General features: G+C 40.8%; 1 protein-coding gene across 4 annotated transcripts in view; it reads left to right on the top strand.

Moving 5' to 3' along the window:
• TBC1D5 (TBC1 domain family member 5) overlaps positions 1 to 26,355 on the top strand; it is an 842,416-nt gene that overhangs the window by 383,306 nt on the left and 432,755 nt on the right. For all 4 annotated transcript variants that reach the window (XM_073630202.1, XM_073630199.1, XM_073630201.1 and 1 more), the window contains one exon: positions 6,018 to 6,084. In XM_073630202.1, the coding sequence (XP_073486303.1) occupies positions 6,018 to 6,084 (67 nt within the window). The remainder of the gene's footprint in view (positions 1 to 6,017; positions 6,085 to 26,355) is intronic.

The following is a 26,355-nucleotide window of genomic DNA, read 5'->3' as shown; positions in this document are numbered from 1 at the left end:
AATGCCATCAAAATATTCAACAATAAGTTTCTGAGGGAAGTTGAGTGGCTGTTTTTTGCTTTAGAAACATAGAGAAGTGATGGCAGAAAAAAGACCAAGTGGTTTCTCCGAGTCTGCCTTTTTTTTTTTAATACCTTCCATTTTTCTCGGTAACTTTTAAAAAAAGAGTAAAGATCTGTTTGTCCTATGCATGTTTGAAACCACTTACTGTTGACTGACTCACTACCTCTGCTGGAAGTTTAATCCAAGCATCAACTACCCATTCAGTAAAATAATGCTTTCTAAGATTAGTTTTGAACTTTCCTCCAGTTTGAAGTCATGTCCCCATGTTCTTGATCCTGGTTTCATATTGAAAATACTGCCCTCTTGAACCTTATTCACCCCTTGATGAATTTGAAGATTTCAATCATGTTTCCCCTTTCCCTTCTAGCTTCCAGACTGTACAGATTAAGTTCCTAAAGTCACTCTTTTGATATGTTTTATCCCTCAGCCTATTCACCATTTTGGTTAGCTGTCTCTGCAATCATTCTTATGAATATCTTGTAAGTAAGGTCTCCAGAACTGGGCACAGTATTCTAAATGAGCCAGCACACTATGGATCTTCAAGATAATGTCCAGATGTTTATTAAAGTAATCACATCACGGCAGTAAGGGTGCAACATTTTGGAGCCAAGCAGGACTCCTTCATCAGGCATGCGATAATTATCATTAGCCTGATCATCACATACCTGATGAAATGGTACAGCATGGCCCTGAAGTGTTTCACCTTTAATGCTGTGATATGATCACTTTAACCACTTGCCAACCAGGCCAATTCTGACATTTCTCTCTTACATGTAAAAAAAAAATCATCATTTTTTTTGCTAGAAAATTACATAGAACCGCCAAACATTATATATATATATTTTTTTAGCAGAGACCCTAGAGAATACAATGGCGGTCATTGCAATGTTTTATCTTGCACAGTATTTGCGCAGCAATTTTTCAAACGCGTTTTTTTGGAAAAAAAAAAAAACAGTTTCAAACTTTTAAAAACAAACAAAACGGTAAAGTTAGCCCAATTTTTTTGCATAATGTGAAAGATAAAGTGTTACTAAACCTAAGACCCTGCATTCAATATATCTGGTCCAGATATAGCGAATGCAGGGTCCTGGGTTTGGTAACACTTTAACACAGTAGTGCTGCTGAACAGTGACTGCATTTGATAATTTTCCAGCCATCTCAGTCAATTTTTAAAACCAATTTTATTTGTCAGGTGGTGTTATTATTTCTTAATAGCGCACCAAATACGGTTAGATTTTGCTCTCATTGTAATGCAACAAAACACACGAAAATCACGACAGAACACACAATGTCAAAAGCACCTGGCTTAGCGCCAAAATTTGGTACATGAGCTGCTTTGGTGGGTTTTTGGAGCGGACGGGGGCCCATTCAAAATGAATGGTGCTGCTCCAAAAACGTGCAAAAAAAGCGAAGCGGCAATCTTGCTCAGGTGTGAACTGGTCTTAAATTCAAGCCATCTATGGCCAGCCAAGGAATCTGATTCTCTAAACTACAATAGCACTTAAAGCATGTTAAACCCGGCCCTTAAGCAATACTATCACTTTAGCTTGTCCTAATTGTTTATAGCAACTTGGGAACTCAGTGCCTAACTTTGGAAGCTCAGGGAATGTCAGGTAGCTTTCTATATAATGTACCTTTTGGTTCCTGTAGTATTGTTCTGATCTTTTCACTGCTAATTGGGGTACTGTTAAAGTAAATTATCTGTTCCTTCATAGTGTTTTGCATAAGCATTCCCACACTCCTTAAAGCGGGGTTCCACCTATCTATCGATTTTTTTTTTTTTTAGTTCATTCACAAACTTTTCTTCTCAGCATTACATACTCACATATTGTGTGTAATATGTCCGCCTGTGTCAGATATCGTCGGAAAGAATAACTTTTATATTATTCACTGCAGGCGGTTTCCATCTTCATTGTGGGCATTTGAAGCCCACAAGCATTTATTTCCTGGATGTGGTGAATGCTGTGCTCCCAGCATTCACCGTTCGTTCCCGCACATGCTCAGTGGCATCCTGGGAAGCCTGAGACTAGCTCCCAGGAGTCTGGGAGAGGCTAGAAACACGCCTACTCCCACGGGAGGAGAACCAGGAAGTGCAAAGAAGAATAGAAAACTAAAAGGTAATTACAGCAATTTAAATTTTTTTAAATGGCATGTCAGCATCTAGGCAAGGAAGAGAATACATACAGATATTGTTCAAAATTTGGGTGGAACCCCTCTTTAAGATCTTTGACATATTGTACATTTACCACATAATAAGCTGAGACTATTTGAGATTTTATGTCACTATCTATAATACATAGTACATAATGTCAAAGTAGAAAAAACATCTACAAAGTTATACATTTATTTAGAAATTTAAAACCTGAAAAGTCTCAGTGAGCTTTTAACGTACTGTAGTAAGCTGGCAATTCTGTACTGATATCGCAAACATTGTTATTAGTCCTTCTTCAGTTCTTTCTGTGAACTACAGAACACCTCTCCGCTACAATTTTAGGATGTGTGGGAAGTGCTCTGTATTAAAGCAGAAGTTAACCCATCCATAAAACAGTTTCATTTCTGGCTCATGCCAGAAATGTAAAACTCCCATTGGTTGTGCTTTTAAGCAAACTGTCAAACCATCCAATGGCTGGTGTCATGGCAGTTGTAGATTAAACAGAGGCCAAGATGGCATCTTCCTTGGCTGAAAACGATAGGGGGGTTTACTTCCACTTTAGCACACTTCCTGACCTAAGGTAACAAGGCTACTTCTCTAAAGAAACAGTACAATAACTGAGAATTGTCACCCTAATACAGGAAGTGTGTTACTGGTAGGGTTACCATGTGAAGATAAAGGAAAGAAAGCCTGAAAAAGACTAAAACCAATGAAGCAAGCCACCACTTTTAAGGCCTGGTAGGCTTCAGTTTATTACATTTTTGTTCTTGGGTTTAGATGCACTTTAAATGAAGCCCACTTGAGCATTCAGTGTCCCATTATCCCAAAATAAAGACAATGCTGAAATAATTTGAAACTCTGAACATAAATGTCTTATGCCCCATACACACAGTCGAACATTGATCGGACATTCCGACAACAAATTCCATGGATTTTTTCCGACGGATGTTGGCTCAAACTTGTCTTGCATACACACGGTCGCACGATAGTTCTGAACGCGGTGACGTAAAACACGTACGTCAGGACTATAAACGGGGCAGTAGCCAATAGCTTTCCTCTCTTAATTTATTCTGAGCATGCGTGGCACTTCGTGCATCGGATTTGTGTACACACGATCGGAATTTTCGACAACGGATTTTGTTGTCGGAAAATTTTATAGCAAGCTCTCAAACTTTGTGTGTCGGATATTCCGATGGAAAATGTGTGATGGAGCCCAAACATGGTCGGAATTTCAGACAACAAGGTCCTATCACACATTTTCCGTCGGAAAATCCGACCGTGTGTACGGGGCATAAGAATGGCATAGTCAAAGCTTATGCCTCAATTAAGGATCAGTGGCAAGATTGAGAATTGTTGTTCACCAACAATCTCTGTTCAAATTCATAGAGAAATACAAATGTTGCCAGCATGAATGGGCACAAATGTCAGGAATCGATTGTGTAAAGCTTGTAGTAACTTACCCTATAATACTTGCATCTTCAGGGATAGAATACTTATGAAGCTAACAGTTATGGCACATATAGTGCAAATAGAGCAAATAATGATGTGTCATCTTCTCTATTCTACAGTCTAATCTAACCTAGAACCCCCCACACAGGTGCTTACCTTCCTCTTTTAAAAGCAGCAGGCTCTTTGAGTGTTTACATCTTCATGCCTGAAAACTTCCACCTCTTCACATATTTTGAGCTTTACCTCCTCTTCTTCTTGGACATTAGAGTTGCAAAAGGTACAGCTTCTTTCAAATCAATGAGGAGCTAGTGCACATAGGAAGCCATTACTGGAGAAGAATTAGGCTACTTTCACACTGAGTCACGTTACAGGCGCCATAGTGCTAAAAATAGCACCTGTAAAGCGCCTCTCCTGTCACTTTCACACTGGAGCAGTGCGCTAGCAGGATGCTTAAAAAAGTCCCGCAAACAGGATCTTTGAGGCACTTTTGGAGTGGTGTATACACCGCTCCTAAAGCTCCCCTGCCCATTGAAATCAATTGGCAGCACCGCCAAAGCGGTGTTGCGGTGGCGCTTTTAACCCTTTTTTGCCGCTAGCGGGGGTTAAAACACCCCTGCTAGCGGCCGAAAAGCGCTGCTAAAACGAGGGGCGCTTTACCGCTGCCGACGCAGCACCTCGGTGTGAAAGTGCCCTTAGAGCCCTAAGATGGTTAGGTTGGGGACTGGGGAGGATGGGCTGGGTTTTTAAAAGAGAAGTTTTACGTTAAGGAAAAAGGAGCCCCACTTTGTATTCTGCCAAGGGCTTTTTTTTGTCTTAAACAGAGCAGAGTAAATGGACAATTGTCCAATATAGATCCTTCTACCTTAAGTAAAGCTGATCACAGTTCAGTGTTCAATATTCCAAGATTATCTAGGGAGAGTTCTATAGATGTGCTTGTTCTGTAACAATTTTAGCAAAAGACACTAACATCATTTATATGGCTTTTGCATCATTTCAGTATTGCCTATTTATATATTACACATAAATTATATTACACTGTGTTTTGTAGTGAGAACATTGCAGTATCTATGGGATTAGTTTGTTGAAGAATCCCCTAATGATTCTTCACATAAATCACCAACATAAATCTACCAACAACCCTATCACACGTTCCAATAAAATTCCCATATCCCCTCAATAAAAAGCCTATTTTCAAATATTAGGAGACAATTTGCCATTTGTTTTATGGCTTCCACGTTTTCCATATTGAATGCATTTGTTTTCAGAAAAAGCAAACCTGCAGCTGTATCCCTACTCTAGTCTGTTGTCAAACTTAATCAAGCTCTCATTTTAGTTATAGGCTGAAATGTTTTCTATTAAATAATGTGGAAATCTGATTGTGTCAGTATTGCAGGGCATTAATCTAGCCATAATTCCTTGTCTTTTACACATTCTACTTTAAAATGCCATAGGGTATAGGATAAATAACATAAAATAAGCATTTTAAGACAATTATGTGTTCTATAAAACTATTAATACACAGATGTAACAAGATTCCTTACTCTGTCTTGGGTGATATATTTTGGGCTGTTTTGTGATTTATTGTGCCAAGTCTGCGTGTTTTGATTTTTTTACATCATCAGAAGTTTGACTACTATTTTGGGTTTGTTTTATGCACTCACCTACTTCATACTTAGGTGGGATTTGCTGGAAATTCATTCTATATAAAGACCTGTTCACGCAGAAACACAGTGGCCCCCTCCCACATGTCCAGAGCTAACCCAGAATGGAAAGTTTCATCTGGTGGTGAAATATGTTATTGCCCCCTTCCTCTCGGCTAATCAGTTTTGTTGAATGGATGTAACACCCTGTAGCCTTTTTCTGCCCGCTTGCTCCAGCTGCCTATGGTTGGCATTTAGTGGGTGCCGCACATGTATGGACAGTCACCTTTTTCTCACAGCTAGAAGGTAATTGTTCATGCATGGTGTGTTTTTTGTGTCAACTGTGGCAGATAAGGTCGAGAGTGGGCATGCTGGGGCACGCTGTGACAGCCCACTGGTTGCCTCCCACTTATATAGAGCATGTGATGGGTCCAACCCACAGCCCCTCCTGCCCACCCCTTGCCCTACCCCTGGTTGTAAGTAATGGAAGAACAGTAGATTGCTTGAACTCTTTAAAAATTTTAGGAAGTCAGTCAAATTACCATGGTGGTACATTGCGGAAAAACTTAAAATAGACCTATCATGTTTTAAACATTCTTTAGCAAGTTTTATTTTGCTTTGTGAATAAAAAATGAAAAAAAAAAAAAAAGAAAGAAATACAAATAGCAAAATGTGTATAATTATTTATAATGTTCTCTTTTTTATTTTAATAGGAACATCAGTTGATGACAAAAGAAGTAACCCAGCCCCCGACTCAGAACAAATCTTTATATCATACAGGTACTGCTTAACCGCTTCAAATGTGTTATCATTTGTAGGTATTAAGTTGAGTCATAAAGGCCAGAAGGTCGCTCCCTAACACATTTCAATATGTCTCTCAATCAGGAATGTTCTGACACCTTTTTTGGTCTGTCTCAGTATACCTTGTAGCCCCTCTAATAGGAAATATGTAAGCTGCCTCTGCTGTTCTTTCCTTCTTGAAATTCTAGTTGCCTGGTTGTCATGCTAAAACATTGACTTCAGTACTTTCTTAGATATTAACAAAAAAGGGATTCAGCTTTGGCGTTTCAACTTTTTCTGCTGTGTACTTACAGTGCATCCAGAAAGTATTCACAGCACTTCACTTTTTCCACATTTTGTTATATTACAGCCTTACTCCAAAATGGATTAAATTATTTTCCTCAAAATTCTGCAAACAATACCCCATAATGACAACGTGACAGAAGTTTATTTGAATTTTTTGCAAATTTATTAAAAATAAAAAACGAAAAAAATCACATGTACATAAGAATTCCTGTTTCCACTGATCATCCTTGAGATGTTTCTACAACTTGAGTCCACCTGTGGAATAATCAGTTGACTGGACATGATTTGAAAAGGCAAAGACCTGTCTATATAAGATCCCAAAGTTAACAGTACATGTCAGAGCAAAACCAAGCCCTAAAGTCCAAGGAATTGTCTCTAAACTTCCGAGACAGAATTGTATCGCGGCACGGATCTGGGGAAGGGTACAGAAAAATCTCTGCAGCACAGTGGCCTCCATCATCCGTAAATGGAAGACGTTGATGGAATGGAATTTGGCCGCACGGCCAAACTGAGCCCTGAGAAGGGTCTTAGTCAGGGAGGTGACCAAGAACCCAATGGTCAATCTGACAGAGCTCCAGCATTTCTCTGTGGAGACAGGAGAACCTTCCAGAAAACAACATCTCTGCAGCACTCAACCAACCAGACAAAAGCCACTCCTCAGTAAAAGGCACATGACAGCCCACCTGGAGTTTGCCAAAAGGCACCTGAAGGACTCTCCAGATCATGAGAAACAAAATTCTCTGGTCTGATGAAACAAAGATTGAACTCTTTGGCCTGAATGGCAAGCATCTTGTCTGGAGGAAACCAGGCACCGCTCATCATCTGGCCAATACCATCCCGACAGTGAAGCATGGTGGTGGCAGCTTCATGCTGTGAGGATGATTTTTGGCAGCAGGAACTAGGAGACTAGTCAGGATTGAGGGAAAGATGAATGCAGCAATGTACAGAAACATCCTTGATGAAAACCTGCTCCAGAGCGCTCTGAACCTCAGACTGGGGCGAATGGTTTATCTTCCAACAGGACAGAGACCTTAAGCACACAGCCAAGATAACAAAGAAGTGGCTACGAGACAACTCTGTAAATGTCCTTGAGTGGCCCAGACTTGAACTCGATTGAACATCTCTGAAGAGATCTGAAAATGGCTGTGCACTGACGCTCTCCATCCAACCTAATGGACTTTGAGAGGTTCTGCAAAAAAGAATGGGAGAAATTGCCCGTGTGCCAAGCTTGTAGCATCATACTCCAAAAGACTTGAGGCTGTAATTGGTGCCAAAGATGCTTCAACAAGGTATTGAGCAAAGGCTGTGAATACTTGTGATTTTTTTGTTTTTTTGTTTTTTATTTTTAATGCATTTGCAAAGATTTCAAAAAAAATTATTTCACGTTGTCATTGTGGGGTATTGTTTGTAGAATTTTGAGGAAAATAATGAATTTAATCTATTTTGGAAAAAGGCTGTAACATAACAAATTGTGGAAAAAGTGAAGCCCTGTGAATACTATCTGGATGCACTGTAATCAGGTCAGTGAATCAAAGTGTTGACGTCAGAGACAGCTGGGCATCCAGCATTTTTGGAATGGGTATGAAATGACAGCCTACATGTTTTCCTCAGTACAGATTTTCTTTAAGCCATTCCACTTCTTTAAACTCCTCCACTGCTAGCCTTTCCCCCTTGAGCCAGCATCAGTCTTGTCAAGGGTTTACCTATAGCCGTGACAGGCCATGCAACTGCTAGGGGGTTCAGAACCACACTGTGTGGCTACACAATGATTTATACAGGTAACTGTTGAGTTAACCACTTGCCGACCAGCGCACACCGATGTACGTTGGCAGAATGGCACTGGCAGGCAAAAGGACGTACAGGTAAGGAGGTTAAGAAGCGACACGGGTTCCGCGGACTAGATGTCCGCCGGGTGCCCGCGATCGTGTCACGGAGAGGAAGAAAGGGGAAATGCTTATGTAAACAAAGCATTCCACGTTCTGATTAGTGACAGGACAGTGATCTACTGCTCTCTGTGATCAAGAGCACTGATCACTGTCCTGTGTGTTCAAGCCCAGCCTCCTCACAGTTAGAATCACTCCCTAGGACACACTTAACCCCTTCACTGCCCCAAGTGGTTAACCCCTTCATTACCAGTGTCATTTACACAGTAATCCATTTTTAATTGCACTGATCACTGTATAAATGACAATGGTCCCAAAAATGTGTCAGATGTGTCCACCATAATGTCGCAGTCCCGGTAAAAATTGCAGATCGCCGCCATTGCTGATAAAAAAAAATATTTAAAATGAAAATGCCATAAATCTATCCCCTATTTTATAGACGCTATAAATTTTGTGCAAACCAATCAATATACACTTATTGCGATTTTTGTTTCCCAAAAATATGTAGAAGAATACATATCGGCCTAAACTGAGGAAAAAAAAAATTTTATATTTATTTTTGGGGGATATTTATTATAGCAAAAAAGTAAAAAATACTGCGTTTTTTTCAAAATTGATGCTCTTTTTTTGTTGATAGCGCAAAAAATAAAAACCACAGAGGCGATCAAATACCACCAAAAGAAAGCTCTATTTGTGGGGAAAAAAAGGACGTCAATTTTGTTTGGGTACAACGTTGCACGACCGCACTATTGTCAGTTAAAGCGACGCAGTGCCGAATCACAAAAAGCGATCTGGTCTTTGGGCAGCCAAATGGTCCGGGGCTGAAGTGGTTAAACAAATATTTATATAAAGTTTGGGAACCCTTATATGATTGGTATGGACAATATTAGTATTAGTGTCACTAGTGGAATTGCTTTTAAAGATTATAAAAATATACCAAGTCTTCTTATTTATTAGTTCTTTCCAACCTATTTATTTTGATATGGTATCGTACAGTAAAGCACGCGTTATCTTATGGTAAGACAGAACATTTTGCAATGCCATTTATTTATATTAGCAGCACAAAGGCTATAGTAGAATAAGTGCCAAAATGCTACAGGTCTAGTTTTTGGTCCTTTGCCATACATTGGTGACCGATTTAAGAAAATGTACTGGCTGTGGGTGGTAACAGAACCACAATAACAGGAGCTTGTTGCCTGTGGCCATCTCTTTAGCATCCTTTATCAGAGATTTTTCAAATCCAGCAATGTCCCTATAAAAGTGAGTGCACAAATAAACAAAACTGTTTTCAAATGCACAGTCCATTGTCCCCCTTAATGCTGTACAGACTTTGTAGCCACAGTTTCCCTTAACTTAAAGTGGTTGTAAACCTCTGAAGTGAAAAATCAACAAAACCTATCGTTCTCTAGTGTGTAATCTAAAGCACCTAGTGTGGTTCCTATCTATTCCCTTATTCCCTCTGCTATCTGCATGAGCCACGTTTGACAGGTTATGTCGACACTACAGAATTCCAGAGGATGGCCCTGCCCCCTCCCCCCTTTCCCCAGCATACAGCAGGTGATTGACTGCCCCAAATGTGCATGGTTCCCTTTGAAGCTGTGTGTGTTTGTTGGGGGGGTGTCCTTTCCCTCCACTCAGGTTTCAGATTATACTCAGCTCCCTGCTCTATGCTGTGCAGTGTGTGACATCAGATTCACGCCCCCTGCCTTTTAAAGCTGAGAAATGCTGTGTAAACGGTGCTTTAGGAGGCTTTAGAGGAGGGGCTGGGGATAAACAGCTTATGTTAGGAGAATTCGTTTCATCTCAGTGTATCACCTAAGGCCAGTCACTTCAGTGCATATGTGTAAGGGTTTACAACCACTGTAACGAGATGCTATTGGTCTTTAATAAAAGCCATTGCTGTCCTGTTCTTAACTAATCCACATTTAATAAATTATATGATGTATGTACCATATATAATATTATTTTACTTTGACCTATGCCCTAAATCAGCTTTAAAAATCACTGATGTGTAATGCTGTGACACAATAGTTCTTGTGTATTCAGGACCCATGCACAGTCCTAACAAAAGATATTCCAACAATCTGGGACTGGTCGATAGGGTCAGACACAACTAAAGACTGATGTTCAAGCAGACTTCTTCCAACACAGAAGCCTGAGTGTGTCTCTTGTACACATGTTCCATTGAAAAGCCACTGCATATTATTTTTCTAACAGTGTTTTTCAAAGTGGATAATTCCAAACTCCTCTTATGGCTTATTTACAGAGGAAGATTTTTCGGTGTATAACTGCAGTGTGATGCATGTTTTTTTTAGAACTAGTAGCTAGAAGGACAGTCAAAAATGAATGGATGTGTCTGTAGCTTGTTCAAATCACCCTACAGCATTACATTGTGGTAAACTATAAATGTGCTTTGCACAATGCATTAATGAAGCCTATTGGAGCCACTCGATAGAATGTGTTACTACATTACCATGACATCTGCACTTATACTGCATGGTAACCAAACAGGTTAATTTGAATGCCAACCTCTATAGCTGCTTATACTTACCGTTTCCTAGCTCCCCCTTGGCTATGTTCTATTATGGCAGCAAGAAGAAGAAACCCAAGTTGAAGTTACAAATCCCGACTTGCAGCTTTTAGAGGGTTGAGTACCCTTTTGTGACAGCCCTGGATCCCCGAGGACCAATTTCCCAGCACTGTCTCATGAGAAGTAGAGTCTTACAAGTGGACTTACATGCTCCTCCATAACCAGAATTGCTGGGCATTTCACTGAGTAAATGGTGGCTGAACAGAACAGCAGGGTATTGAATGGAAGCTAAGTATGACAAAGTATGCCACAATACACACCATCCACCAGTTATGTCATACTGATGAAATCTCTACATCTACCCGGGGAGGCACCCCATCTGTTTATCGCACATATAGAGATTGTGGGACTTTGACGCATTATCTTTGTAGCAATTTTTATTTTAAAGCTTGTACACAAAATTGTTCCCTGTGTTCTGCTCCTTAAAAGAATAGGATGCTGTATCTGTCCCCTGCCGACTCTAAGGCTGATCGCTCGGTCCTCATAGCTCCCTGAGCAGAGAGCTGGTGAGTGTCAGTCACTGGCTCCCTGCTCTGCCCCCCCCCCCCCACTGGAGCGATGGGCTGTGGAGGGGGCAGGAGCTGCTGGCTCAGGCTGTCAGCGGCTCGCTGAGAGGCTGAGCCAGGTGCCGGTCCAGGATTGTGGGCGAATCCCTTATTGTCGAGATCTTGCCCCAGGCTGGACTGGCTCTGTGACATCAGCCGACAGCGGGCTTCAGCTCGCTGTCTGCTGAAAACGGGTGATCCACAGGGGGAGTACAGCCAAATGAGCTTTGGCTGTACTTCTCCTTTAACATGCTTTTGAATTTTTTTTTTGTGTACATTGACTCAGGTCAGGACTCTTATCGAGTCCATTAGTAGCTGACTTATTTGGCTTACATTAAAGACATCAACATGCTACTTAATATAAAAAAAAAAAAAATCCTTCCATTTTCATTCATACCTTGTTTTAGAACCAGTGATGTCATCGCGTTCTCTGTGCTTCTCTATATAATGCAGGCAGATCAAGGCTGGTCGGAGGGGCTGTACATGTTTTCCTTAAAAAAAAATCACAGCATCCCACCTCAGTACTCTCCAGAGCCCTCAGCCTGGTGCAGTTGGCTGGCTCTTGGGAGCAGTTATGCAAATATCAAAATGTCTTGATTGATGGATGTTAGTCTAGACTCTCTAGAGCAGGAGTCTCAAACTGGCGGCCATTGCGAAACTACAGGTCCCATCATGCCTCTGCCTGTGGGAGTCGTACTTGTAATTGTCAGCCTTGCAATGCCTCTGCCTCATGGGACTTGTAGTTTTGCAACAGCTCGGGGGCCCCCGTTTTGAGACTCCTGCTCTAGAAGAATGGCCATTCCCAGGCAGACTGTCCTATGTAATACCCATATGTGATACTGAGCCTCCACGATTGAAAGAAATTTAGTGAATAAAAGGTGTAGGGTAGGTGCAGTAAAGTGGGGGAGGAAAAAGCTGTATGATGCTTGATGTCACTAGATGTTCCCCAGAAAGGAAATGTAGCAGGCTCTATTTGACTTGCTGCAGCTTCTAATGCAGCCTTACTGATGGATGGGGTTGTTTGGAATAGTTGTAATTGTTTTTAATCATGTGCAAATTATTACTATTGTTTAAAGTGACACTAAACAACATCTCAAAAAAAAAAAAAAATCTTCATATATATCCACTTTTTACTGGCCCTATAATCAAATTTTTTATGAAATAATTTCTTACTGTGTTTTTCTGGCTTCTTTTAACATAAGCTTCCGGACCTCTCTTTTTGCCTCCCTCTGCTGTTTACTTGGAATGAGCAGTGCCTGTTAGTTGCAGTGATGAGCACATTACACATCCCATAGTCCATTTCAGGGAGCAAACAAGAGAGGGTGGCTATGTTCCTACATACAGTGGGACCATGGTGAATTAACATAGCCACCTTCTTACAGCAAATTGGATTAGAGCAGCAAAAAAAAAAAAAAAAAAAGAATGTGGGGATTTGGAGAAGGCCGAAATGCAGAAGGTACTTTATTGAGCTAGGACTACATATTTGAATATAACTTCTTTTTTTTTTTTAAACTGGAGTTTTGTGTCACTCTGAATAGTTTTATACATATACTGTATGTATAGATATATATATATACACATTTTTAATTTTTTTTTTAGCAGTGCAGATACTTTTGATACAGTGGGTAATTTTTGTGTGGTACAGGTTCAGGTTTCTTTTTAAAGAAAAAAAAAATATGCCCAAAATATTTTGGTGTCATAACAAAAAAATTGTGCTGTTTAACACATGAGCATGTGAAAACGTGTAAAAGCATGTCACTACAGATGCACTGTGAACCAGTCCTAAGACTTATTAGTAATACCATTGCTGCAATAATATTCTTCATCATACATTTTTTCAGAAACTCCCTAACCCCCCACCTCCACTAATCTGGCAGTTTTCCATGAAATCCCTTGTGAATTCACTGGAGCCAACAGCAAATCCTGACAGATGGGACTAGTAGGAACAGTAAAATGAGGGCATTTCTGGACAAATGATGTGACTGTGGCTCTATGTATCATTCTTGCAGCCATAGTGTAGTTTTGCCTACTGACTTGCCTCATCACCTTTGTAAAAATAAAATGAATCATTTTAATCTGAGTTCCTCCTTTCAGTGATCTGGGAGATCAGTGCATTTTCTAATTTACTTCTCACTGTTCCACTCTATATTTGATAGCCTGATAAAAATAATAAAAGATTCCAAAGAATTCACTGTTGAAATGGTGTGCCTTAAGCGCCCGCCACACTAGTGCATTGTGACATGCTGTAAAAACACACTTTGCCGCAGGGCATGAATCAGAATGCATTGCTGTATAGTTCATTCTGAAGAACAACCTTATGCACTTACCTTGTAGCTCACCACGATGCGCAAATGTGAACCGTCAGTGTGTTGTGGGGTGCTGCAGTGTAAAAAATGCTACATGTCAGGTTTATTGTACATTGTGGAGCTTTGGCAGCCCATTATTGCTGCTTATTGCAATGCACAAATAATTCAATAAAACATGCTAGTATTAATAAGCCCTATAGAAAAGGAATACATAGGTTGCCTTTGCTAACCCCATTTTGGAAATGCTCATTGCTTGTCTGCTATGCTGATTTCTTTACTTTCTAAGTCACTGAGCTGCAACTAGTATGGAATTCTGAGTTTCATCTTTTTCAGTATGCTAGGTAAAGCATATCTAAACTCAAGCACAGAAATAAATTATGTTGTGTATTACCAGTCCTTGGATTGGTTTGCTGCATTAGTTTTACTTCTTCAGTCTTCAGCAAATATAAAAAAAACACCCATTGATGTTGCCAAAAGTGCAGTGTCCTTGTCAGTTCCTGTGAGTTGAGCTGAAAGCACAAACAATGTTACAGTGTATCTTCCCTCTGTAAATTACTAATCCTCCACTTCCCATGTAAAGGAGATGAAGAGAAGAAGAAGACATGTTTGAAGGTCAGTTAGTATGACAACTATGACTCCCTCAATATATTCAGAGCAGGTGATGAGCAGAGCCACCCTGGGACAGCAATTGTGTCATTTGGAGGATTACCAGGTAAAAATCAATGGAACATGTCTGAAAAGTTAAAACGAATGCGGACAGCACATGAAAGCTGCAGTATATTACATTATTGTTTTTGGTATTAGATACGCTTTAAGTGGTTTATAATTGTGGTAGAAAGCAACTGTTGTACAGTAACTGTATATGGAATTTGTGCACGAGTTTTAAAATAGTACAAATTATAAAAAAAAAAAAATTTGCATGCATTCTTTAAAATTAAGCCCCTTTATCTAGACTTTAGGTCACTGGAAGAATCTTGGGAGCAGTGATTTTATTCTCAGCAAAAGAGAAGCCTATTTCTTATTTGGTTGATTCATGTGATGTGTTAAGTCTACTGATATGTCCTCTTTAAAAGGCAAAGTGAAATGCTGTTCAGTCAGTTTTTTTTAATTATTTGGAACCTGCAAGTTTTAAAAAATGATGTTTTATGTCATTTGGAATTAATTTTTAAAAATATTTAATACATTTATTACATGGTTTTCTTTGACATGCAGCTGGCACACCATGCTGGGCTTTTCCGTAAGATATCTTAGAGCTGGCAGCATGCTTAAAAGCACCCTGTGTATAATTGACTCATATACTTTGACCTCTGTTAAGAGAAATGAAGCAGGTGTGTTTTCTCTTGGGGGACTCCCTCTACAGCGTGATCTTACTGACATATATGTCTGCTTAGGGTGTCAGCTTGTGTAAGAGCCGTGTGAACAGCAAGTTTTTTTTGGCAAGCTTCTATCAGCTTTCTCTAAGCCTTTAAAGCAATACTATATAGTGAAAAATACAGCGCTAAAACAATAAAGAAAACATATAGCTGCTCGTAGTACAGTTGATAAGCCATTGTGAAACCGTATAAAAGTGCAGTGCTAAGAAGACAAGTGAGGTGAAAAACACTTAATACATCTCACAAATGTATATCTCAGTATAAACCATAAAGTGCAATGTACAAAACAAAAAAAAAAGGTTATTTAGAAAGTCCACTTCATATTGTGAAGAGAATCCAAAGAAAAGAATCTTATGGATTACGACAATAACAATCCATGTATCGATCACCCATACGTCAATATCCACCACTAAAGGAGATAATGTGCTTACCGGAACGTATGGACTCAGATACCAAGACACCATAGCACTGACTGTCAATAAAGCTTATGTAGATAAGGAGTATGGCAAGTACAAGGCAGCTCTGAGGGTCTCACGTTTCAACCTCACGGCGGGATCATCACTCACCATTTTTTATGTTAATTCCTTAGTGTTTTCCAAAGCTGAGCTACAGCTTGCACATCTGTCTGGGACAAACAGTTTCAAAATTTCTAGACCAACCATTGCATCAGGCAGATGTTACCACGTACTACACTGGAGATACACAGAGGTAGCCTCCTGTGCAGGTTCAGTCTCTGGGTAAATCCAAGTCAGGGTGAATGCATTCCTGACACCAGAGCCATAACCTGTGTCACTGCTTAAAAAAACAAGGGCCTTTCCCAGCTTTGCAAATCAGAAGGAGTGCTTGGAAGTTGAGAAACATCTGCCTGATGCAATGGTTGGTCTAGCCATTTTGAAACTGTTTGTCCCAGACAGATGTGCAAGCTGTGGCTCAGCTTTGGAAAACACTAAGGAATCAACATAAAAAATGGTGGTGATCCCGCCGTGAGGTTAAGACGTGAGGCCATCAGAGCTGCCTTCTAACCCATACGTTTGAGCTACATAAGCGTTATTAACTCAGTACTATGGTCCGTACGTTCCAGTAAGCGCATTATCTCATTTGGTGGTGGATATTCACGTATGGCTGATCGATACATGGATTGTTATTGCTGTCATCCATAACTATTGTGAACGCACCGGGATTCTTCTCTTTTTTTCTTTTTTTTTTTTCGGATTCCTTTCACTATATGAACTGGACTTTCTAAATAACATTTTTTTTTGCACATTGCACTTTATGGTTTTTACTGAGATATACATTTGTGAGATGCATTAAGTGTTTTTCACCTCACTTGTCTTCTTAGCACTGCACTTTTATGATATATAAGCCTTTAAAGCACCCTTCAGCTTCTTTTTGATGTTATACACAGATCTTAATGAAAGTTTTGGTGGCCACTTTAAGCAAGGTGTTAGCGGGCTTCAGCAGGCTTTCAACAAAGTTCAAGTAGTACCGAAGCCTGCTAGCAGCTTGTTTAATCACTTCAATAGGCACTTCCCCCCCGTCCTGCCCAGGCCAATTTTCAGCTTTCAGCGCTGTCACTTTTTAAATGACAATTGCGTGGTCATGCTACACTGTACCCAAACAAAATTTTTATCATTTTGTTCTTACAAACAGAGCTTTCTTTTGGTGGTATTTGATCACCTCTGCAAGAAAATTTAGAAAAAAAAAGTTTTTCTTTGTTTCTGTTTTAAAATTTTGTAAATAAGTAAGTTTTCTCCTTTACTGACGGGCGCTGATAAGGCTGCACGGACAGGCACTGATGAGGTGGCACTGATGGGCACTGATGATGGGCCCTGATAGGAGGCACTGATAGGCAGCACTGATGGACATTGATAGGCGGCACTAATGGGCACTCATAGGTGGCACTGATGAGCATTGATAGGCGACACTGATGGGCACTAAAAGGCTGCAATGATGGGCACTTATGAGTGGCACTAATAGGCAGCACTGATGGGCAGCATCGATGGGCAAGAATTAGCACTGATAGATGGCACTGATAGGCATCACTGATGGCACTGGCAGGCGTTGCTGATGGGCACTGATTGGCATCTGTCAGGGCACTGTCATCCCTGGTTGTCCAGGGTGGCATACCTGGTGGTCATCCATTGTGGGCATCCCTGGTGATCCAGTGTGGGTATCCATGGGGGGGGCCACCCCTGTCCGGAGAGCTGCCATAGTCTCTCCTCTCGTGGCTGTCAGGCGCGAGTGAGGAAAAGCCCATACACGGCTTTTCATGTTTACACTGTGATCAGCCGTGATTGGATGCGGCTGATCACGTTATAAAGAGCCTCGTTACCGAAATCGTTGTTGCGGTGTGTCAGACTGCCCCCAGGCTGTTATCCTGAAGACGACATTTGACGTCCTATCAGGATAACGGAACCACCGCCCAGTCGTCATTCTGCTATAGGCCGGGCAGTGGTTAAAGTGGCAATCGGTACTCTTATTTGGATTGGTGTTCAGCATTTACAAACTGGAGTTGATTGGTACTTTAAAAGCTTCAATAAAGCTTGCAGAAAGCTCTGCAAATGCTTTGTAAAAGCTTGCTGTTCACACTGCTCTTATACATGCTGAAGCCCATGTGAAACAGGCCTAACAGAATGGCTGAAGAAAGCTGCTGCTCTTGTTTGTAAGTGGTGAACCTAAAATAGTCATATACTGTATATGAATATCTATTTACCTAACCGCAAAGAAGAAAACATAACGAATGTTTTAATATTAAAATAATAATATAATATAAATTTCAGAATAATTAAAATAATTAAAACAAAAGTATATACAGTGGGGACGGAGAGTATTCAGACCCCCTTAAATTTTTCACTCTTTGTTATGTTGCAGCCTTTTGCTAAAATCATTTAAGTTCATTTTTTTCCTCATTAATGTACACACAGCACCCCATATTGACGGAAAAACACAGAATTGTTGACATTTTTGCAGATTTATTAAAAAATAAAAACTGAAATATCACATGGTCCTAAGTATTCAGACCCTTTGCTCAGTATTTAGTAGAAGCACCCTTTTGATCTAATACAGCCATGAGTCTTTTTGGGAAAGATGCAACAAGTTTTTCACACCTGGATTTGGGGATCCTCTGCCATTCCTCCTTGCAGATCCTCTCCAGTTCTGTCAGGATGGATGGTAAACGTTGGTGGACAGCCATTTTTAGGTCCCTCCAGAGATGCTCAATTGGGTTTAAGTCAGGGCTCTGGCTGGGCCATTCAAGAACAGTCACAGAGTTGTTGTGAAGCCACTCCTTCGTTATTTTAGCTGTGTGCTTAGGGTCATTGTCTTGTTGGAATGTAAACCTTTGGCCCAGTCTGAGGTCCTGAGCACTCTGGAGAAGGTTTTCGTCCAGGATATCCCTGTACCTGACCGCATTCATCTTTCCCTCAATTGCAACCAGTCATCCTGTCCCTGCAGCTGAAAAACACCCCTACAGCATGATGCTGCCACCACCATGCTTCACTGTTGGGAATGTATTTGACAGGTGATGAGCAGTGCCTGTTTTTCTCCACATATACCGCTTAGAATAAAGACCAAAAAGTTCTATCTTGGTCTCATCAGACCAGAGAATCTTATTTCTCACAATCTTGGAGTCCTTCAGGTGTTTTTTTAGCAAACTCTATGCTGGCTTTCATGTGTCTTGCACTGAGGAGAGTCTTCCGTCAGGCCACTCCGCCATAAAGCCCCGACTGGTGGAGGGCTGCAGTGATGGTTGACTTTCTACAACTTTCTCCCATCTCCTGACTGCATCTCTGGAGCTCAGCCACAGTGATCTTTGGGTTCCTCTTTACCTCTCTCACCAAGGCTCTTCTCCCCCAATAGCTCAGTTTGGCCAGACGGCCAGCTCTAGGAAGGGTTCTGGTCGTCCCAAACGTCTTCCATTTAAGGATTATGGAGGCCACTGTGCTCTTAGGAACCTTAAGTGCAGCAGAAATTTTTTTGTAACCTTGGCCACATCTGTGCCTTGCCACAATTCTGTCTCTGAGCTCTTCGGGCAGTTCCTTTGACCTCATGATTCTCATTTGCTCTGGCATGCACTGTGAGCTGTAAGGTCTTTTCTAATCAAGTCCAATCAGTATAATCAAACAGAGCTGGACTCAAATGAAGGTGTAGAACCATCTCAAGGATGATCAGAAGAAATGGACAGCACCTGAGTTAAATATATGAGTGTCACAGCAAAGGGTCTGAATACTTAGGACCATGTGATATTTCAGTTTTTCTTTTTTAATAAATCTGCAAAAATGTCAACAATTTTGTGTTTTTCTGTCAATATGGGGTGCTGTGTGTACATTAATGAGGAAAAAAATGAACTTAAATGATTTTAGCAAATGGCTGCAATATAACAAAGAATGAAAAATTTAAGGGGGTCTGAATACTTTCTGTCCCCACTGTATATAATATAAAGGACTTTAATTTTGCTATCAGGAAGAAAATGAAATTGCTAGTTTGAGATATGTATAAATCAGGCACTTTTCTAGCATCAAATAACCAAAACCTGCACCTGTCCCTGGAAACGAAGGGCATTTGGCACCTATGTTGTTAGGCAATATATCACACTCTGTCTGTCCCTGGTATCTTTTCTTTATGCTCCTCACATTTACTTTGATCTAAGCTGCATATTTTATGTATGCAGCTCAGAATATTTAAAGGTGGAATTTCACACACAAACACATTGAGCAGATGTTAATTATGAGTTTTATTAGCATCATTAATTAATTCAAACATGGCGAAAAAAAAAAAAAAAGTCTCTTTTCTAGGCAATAGCGTATGTTGTCTTCATTGTATATTCTATATTATTTCTATCATACACGAACCTGGATTGTTTAAAGCAAGGTGGAGTTTATTTTTTTGGTTATTTTTGGTACCCTATACATATGCATATATTTACTTAATTTACTATTTATACATTTTGAGCAAGTCTTGACATAGTCCCCTAAAGATCTTATTACATAAATAAACATAACTCAGGTTCTTGTACAAATACCTTGATGTATGTGAAAATCTGCAAATATAAGCGTTAGGATATGTTTCTTAGTACCAAATGTTATACAATAAAGCTAAAAAAAAAAAAAAACCAAAAAAAAAAAACCTTTAACCCTTATATAGAAATAGTAATAATATAAACTGGTACGACACGACAGTCGTACCACTTTGGATCCGACTTTGCCCTGCGACTTGAAGTCCGACATGCTTCCGACTTTGATCCCAGACAATACCAGGCACTGTGTCTGATATGAATCTTTAGGGGGAACTCCACACACAATGTAAAAAAAAAAAAAAAAAACGGCATGGATTCCCCCTCAGGGAACATACCTGGCACTTTGGTCTGGTATGGATTTTCAGGAGAAACCCCATGCCGACAATACAGTGTTAGGGTCCCCCCAAAAATCCATACCAGACCCTTATCCAAGCACACAGCCCGGCAGGCTAGGAAAGGGGGTAGGGAGGAGCGAGCACCCCCCCTCCTGAACTGTACCAGGCTGCATGCCCTCAACATGGGGGGGTGGGTGCTTTGGGGCAGGGCGGCCCTGCGCCCCCCACCCCAAAGCACCTTGTCCCTCTTCCCGACAACCCTGGCCGTTGGTTTCGGGGTCTGCGGGCGGGGAGCTTATCGGAATCTGGAAGCCCCCTTTAACAAGGGGGCCCTCAGATACCGTCCCCATCCTATGAGAATCAGTGTGAGGTACCCCTACCCATTCACCTAAGAAAATGTCAATAAAACACATTGCACATGTTTTTAGAGTAATTTATTAAGGCAGCTCCGTCATCTCTTCTGATCTCTTCTCCCCTCTTCTCCCCTCTCCGGCTCTTCTGCCTCCTCCACTGACTTTTTCTGCCTCTGCCGGATGTTCTCCCCTCTCTGGGTCTAGGAATTACAACAGTTTGTATATGTGCCTCCCACTTTTTAAGGGACCAAAAGTAATGGGACAGATTAACGATCATCCATCAAACTTTCACCTTTTAATACTTGGTTGCAAATCCTTTGCAGTCAATTACAGCCTGAAGTCTGGAACGCATACACATCATCAGACGCTGGGTTTCATCCCTGGTGATGCTCTGCCAGGCCTCTACTGCAACTGTCTTCAGTTCCTGCTTGTTCTTGGGGCAGTTTCCCTTCAGTTTTGTCTTCAGCAAGTGAAATGCATGCTCAATCGGATTTAGGTCAGGTGATTGACTTGGCCATTGCATAACATTCCACTTCTTTCCCTTAAAAAACTCTTTGGTTGCTTTCGCAGTATGCTTTGGGTCATTGTCCATCTGAACTGTGAAGCGCCGTCCAATGAGCATTTTGCTGAATATTAGCAGATAATATTGCCCGAAAACACTTCAGAACTCATCCTGCTGCTTTTGTCAGCAGTCACATCATCAATAAATACAAGAGAACCAGTTCCATTGGCAGCCATACATGCCCACGCCATGACACTATCACCATGACACTATCACCACCATGCTTCACTGATGAGGTGGTATGCTTTGGATCATGAACAGTTCCTTTCCTTCTCCATACTCTTCTCTTCCCATCACTCTGGCACAAGTTGATCTTGGTCTCATCTGTCAATAGGATGTTGTGAAGGCTTTTTTAGATGTTGTTTCGCAAACTCTAATCTGGCCTTCCTGTTTTTGAGGCTCACCAGTGGTTTACATCTTGTGGTGAACCCTCTGTATTCACTCTGGTGAAGTCTTCTCTTGATTGTTGACTTTGACACACATACACCTACCTCCTGGAGAGTGTTTTTGATCTGGCCAACTGTTATGAAGGGTGTTTTCTTCACCAGGGAAAGAATTCTTTGGTCATCAACCACAGTTGTTTTGCGTGGTCTTCCGGGTCTTTTGGTGTTGCTGAGCTCACCGGTGCGTTCTTTATTTTTAAGGATGTTCCAAACAGTTGATTTGGCCACACCTAATGTTTTTGCTATCTCTCTGATGGGTTTGTTTGTTTTTTCAGCCTAATGATGGCTTGCTTCACTGATAGTGACAGCTCTTTGGATCTCATATTGAGAGTTGACAGCAACAGATTCCAAATGCAAATAGCACACTTGAAATGAACTCTGGACCTTTTATCTGCTCCTTGTAAATGGGATAATGAGGGAATAACACACACCTGGCCATGGAACAGCTGAGCAGCCAATTGTCCCACTACTTTTGGTCCCTTAAAAAGTGGGAGGCACATATACGTTGTAATTCCTACACCGTTCACCTGATTTTGATGTAAATATCCTCAAATTAAAGCTGAAAGTCTGCAGTTAAAGCACATCTTGTTTGTTTCATTTCAAATCCATTGTGGTGGTGTATAGAGCCAAAAAAATTAGAATTGTGTCGATGTCCCAATATTTATGGACCTGACTGTAAATGAATAAATATCCAATGGAGGGCTTTCCATCTACCTACTGTTGGACACTGCTCTACCATTGCCACTTTGCACCTCAAAAAGCTAAACTAAGTTTTCTTTTGTTTCGAAAGCATGCTACCAACATTATATTCTCCCACCTCCAACTACATATTTTCTGAGTGTACGTGACCTACAGGATTAAATGATGATGCAGCTGATTATCTTCTTTCTGTGTTTTGTCAAACTCATTTAAAAAGGCACCCTATGGCACAGTATAGTAGGTGCTGATGTACCCACACTGCTCTACGTTGACAAAAACAAAGAGCAGGTTCCAGTTCTGTTACCATGCGTCAGCAGCCCGTGCTGCATGAAGATTGTCTAATGCAGTGCTGGTTAAGATGCATGTTAAAGTGGGCCTTCACTCACAATATACACTTTCATCATTGGAATCCTCCCCACTCCCCACAATGACAAAAAGCTGATTTATTTTATTTTTTGTTTCAGTCCATCTTGCCTTTACCTTCCTTCTCGCCTAGGCAAAAATGATGTGTCCCTGCTCCTGGAGCCTCCTGTGATTTCCATTTCACATATCTCAGGAGGCTTCAGCTGATGGATCACACAGCACTGGAGGGAGAAGTTTGTTCCATGTCATCATAGTGCAATAACCCATAAAAGACAGGCAGATCCTGATGACTGAAAAGAGGAAGATGGTGAAATTGGACCCAGCGTGCACCAGCAGAGCAGTGGACCATGTTATTAACAGGAGAGTGAAGTTCCTCTTTAAATTGCATCACTAATGCAGCACAACATAATGGCACAGTGTGAAGGGGGGCCTTACACCCATGACATGAGCAAGGATATCTTACGCGTGTAGTACATTATGGGTCTTGGGTATATCTGCATGTCCTCATTGTCCATATATATACTCTACCTTATCTCATCACCTACAGTAGAAAGACAAACATTATACTCTCCATCCTTTGTGGCGAGGGGGCAAATGTAATTTTCATTTTCCACAAATGTTAATTCAAGCTCTGTGCAGAGGTAACTGGTGTAGGTGTTTTGTACACTGGTGTTTTCTGTAAGGGCCCTTTCACGCTGAAGCACTTTTTTGCAGTTAAAGGGGTTGTAAAGGCAGAAGGTTTTTTATTCTATGCATTAAAATAAACAGCCTTCTGTGTGCAGCAGCCCCCCCAATACTTACCTGAGCTCCTCTGGATCCAGCTATGTTGTAGAAATATCTCGGCTGCCCGAGACTCCCCTCCTCTTTGGCTGAGACAGCAGTGTAGTTTTGGCTCCCGTTGTCAGTCAGCCAATGAGAAGAGAAGAGGCGGTGCGGCTCTGTGTCTGAATGGACACAGGGAGCTGTGACTCGGCTCGGGTGCCCCCATAGCAAGCTGCTTGCTGCGGGGGGCACTCAATAGGGGGGAAGGGCCAGGAGCACCAAAGAGGGACCCGAGAAGAGGAGGATCTGGGCTGCTCTGTGCAAATCCACTGCACAGGGCAGGTAAGTATGACATGTTTTGCTATTTTTACCTAAAAAAAAGACTTTAGTATCACTTTAAAGAGACCTTTCACGTCTGTCCTTTCACATGGAATTTTGCATTCCCATTTCCTTACAATAGAAGGTACCTTTTTGGTGCGCTTTTGAAATACGCAGCATGCAGCACTTTTCAAAGCACAGCGCAACCGGTTACATAGGATTTAATGGGGGATAGTTTTCAGGTGCATTTGTCACCCTGGAAAAGCTTGGCAAAAGCACACGTGTGAAAGGGGCCTTAAGGACACCTCCAAAACCCATTGCCGTTCTTGCAAAGAAGTTGGCCGATAGAGGTAAAAGGTCTTTTAAAAAATGATAAATTATAACATGGCTGACACATTTTTGTGAAGGTGTCGTTTTCCTTTAAATATTGTCTATGGCAGTCTTAATTAAGAATTTTTGTGCTATATATTTTTGTTCTGTCAACAAGTGTGTACTTCACTGACTATCTATATTATAAAATCATATTTTAGTTTACCACAGGAGGCTCATATGGAAACATTTTGAATAATTTAACGTACCGGACTTAATTAAAGTTATAAATATATATATTTACGTTAAACACTGAAAAATTAATGCCTAAACAACTGTTCTCATCAGTGAGCACAAGATTTTGGTAAAGTATTGTTTCTTAGCCGATGGCAAATCATGTGAAGCACTTCTTACATGGGAGATAGCGCTGTGGGCAAAAAACATATGGAATTTGTTGTATTCAACTTATTCAGAAGATTGAATAGTGATTTGGGCAGTTTTTTTTACTTTTAAGTATTGCATTTCTAATGAAGTTGAGGTATACCTTTTGAATCTATTATTTTAAATGTGTTAACCACTTAAGGACCAGCCTCGTTTTGGAATTTAGGTGTTTACATGTTTAAAACGTTTTTTTTTTTTGCTAGAAAATTACTTAGAACCCCCAAACATTATATATTTTTTTTCTAACACCCTAGAGAATAAATGGCGGTCATTACAATACTTTTTTTCACACCATATTTGCGCAGCACGCTTTTTTGGGAAAAAACTCACTTTTTTTGAATAAAAAAATAAGACAACAGTAAAGTTAGCCCAATTTTTGAAAGATAATGTTACACCAAGTAAATTGATAGCCAACATGTCACGCTTCAAAATTGCGCCCTCTCGTGGAATGGCGTCAAACTTTTACCCTCAAAAATCTCCATAGGCGATGTTTAAAAAATTCTACAAGTTGCATGTTATGCGTTACAGAGGAGGTCAAGGGCTGGAATTGTTGCTCTCACTCTAACGATCGCAGCGATACCTCACATATGTGGTTTGACCACTGTTTTCATATGCGGGAGCTACTCACGTATGCGTTCGCTTCTGCGCGTGAGCTCGTCGGGACAGGGCGTTTAAAAAAAAAAAACATTTATTTTTCTTATTTATTTTACATGATTTTATTTATTTTTACACTGTTTAAAAAAAAAGTGTCACTTTTATTCCTATTACAAGGAATGTAAACATCCCTTGTAATAGAAAACAGCATGACAGGTCCTCTTAAATATGAGATCTGGGTTCAAAAAGACTTCAGATCTCATATTTACACTAAAATGCAATAATAAAAAAAAAAAAAGTAATTTAAAAAAATGACATTGAAAAAAATGTGCCTTTAAGACATATGGGCGGAAGTGACATTTTGACGTCGCTTCCGCCCTGCAGTGTCATGGAGACGAATGGGCGCCATCTTCCCCTCACTCGTCTCCATGCACAGCTAGGCAACAGACGCGATCGCCTCCGCCGCTGCCGATGGCTCCGGTAAGTGGCGGAGGACACTGGATCACAGCGGGGGGGCCCCTCTCCCGCCACCAATAAAAGTGATCTCACGCCGAATCTGCCGCAGAGACCACTTTTATCTTGTAGCCGACCGCTGGCCGAAAATGGGGATACCGGGGTTATGGCAGCTAGCTGCTGCCATAACAACGATATCCGTTCCCAAAAAAGGGCCGTACATCGGCGTGCAGCGGTCGGCAAGTGGTTAAAAAAGATATATATACAGTATCTCACAAAAGTGAGTACACCCCTCACATTTTTGTAAATATTTTATTATATCTTTTCATGTGACAACACTGAAGAAATGACACTTTGCTACAATGTAAAGTAGTGAGTGTACAGCTTGTATAACAGTGTAAATGTGCTGTCCCCTGAAAATAACTCAACACACAGCCATTAATGTGTAAACCACTGTCAACAAAAGTGAGTACACCCCTAAGTGAAAATGTCCAAATTGGGCCCAATTAGCCATTTTCCCTCCCCGGTGTCATGTAACTTGTTAGTGTTACAAAGTCTCAGGTGTGAATGGGGAGCAGGTGTGTTAAATTTGGTGTTATCACTCTCACTCTCTCAGACTGGT

This window comes from Aquarana catesbeiana, linkage group LG05, assembly GCF_042186555.1.
Source record: "Aquarana catesbeiana isolate 2022-GZ linkage group LG05, ASM4218655v1, whole genome shotgun sequence".
In the NCBI taxonomy this organism is placed as follows: Eukaryota; Metazoa; Chordata; class Amphibia; order Anura; family Ranidae; genus Aquarana; species Aquarana catesbeiana.
This window is presented reverse-complemented; position numbering and strand designations above follow the sequence as displayed.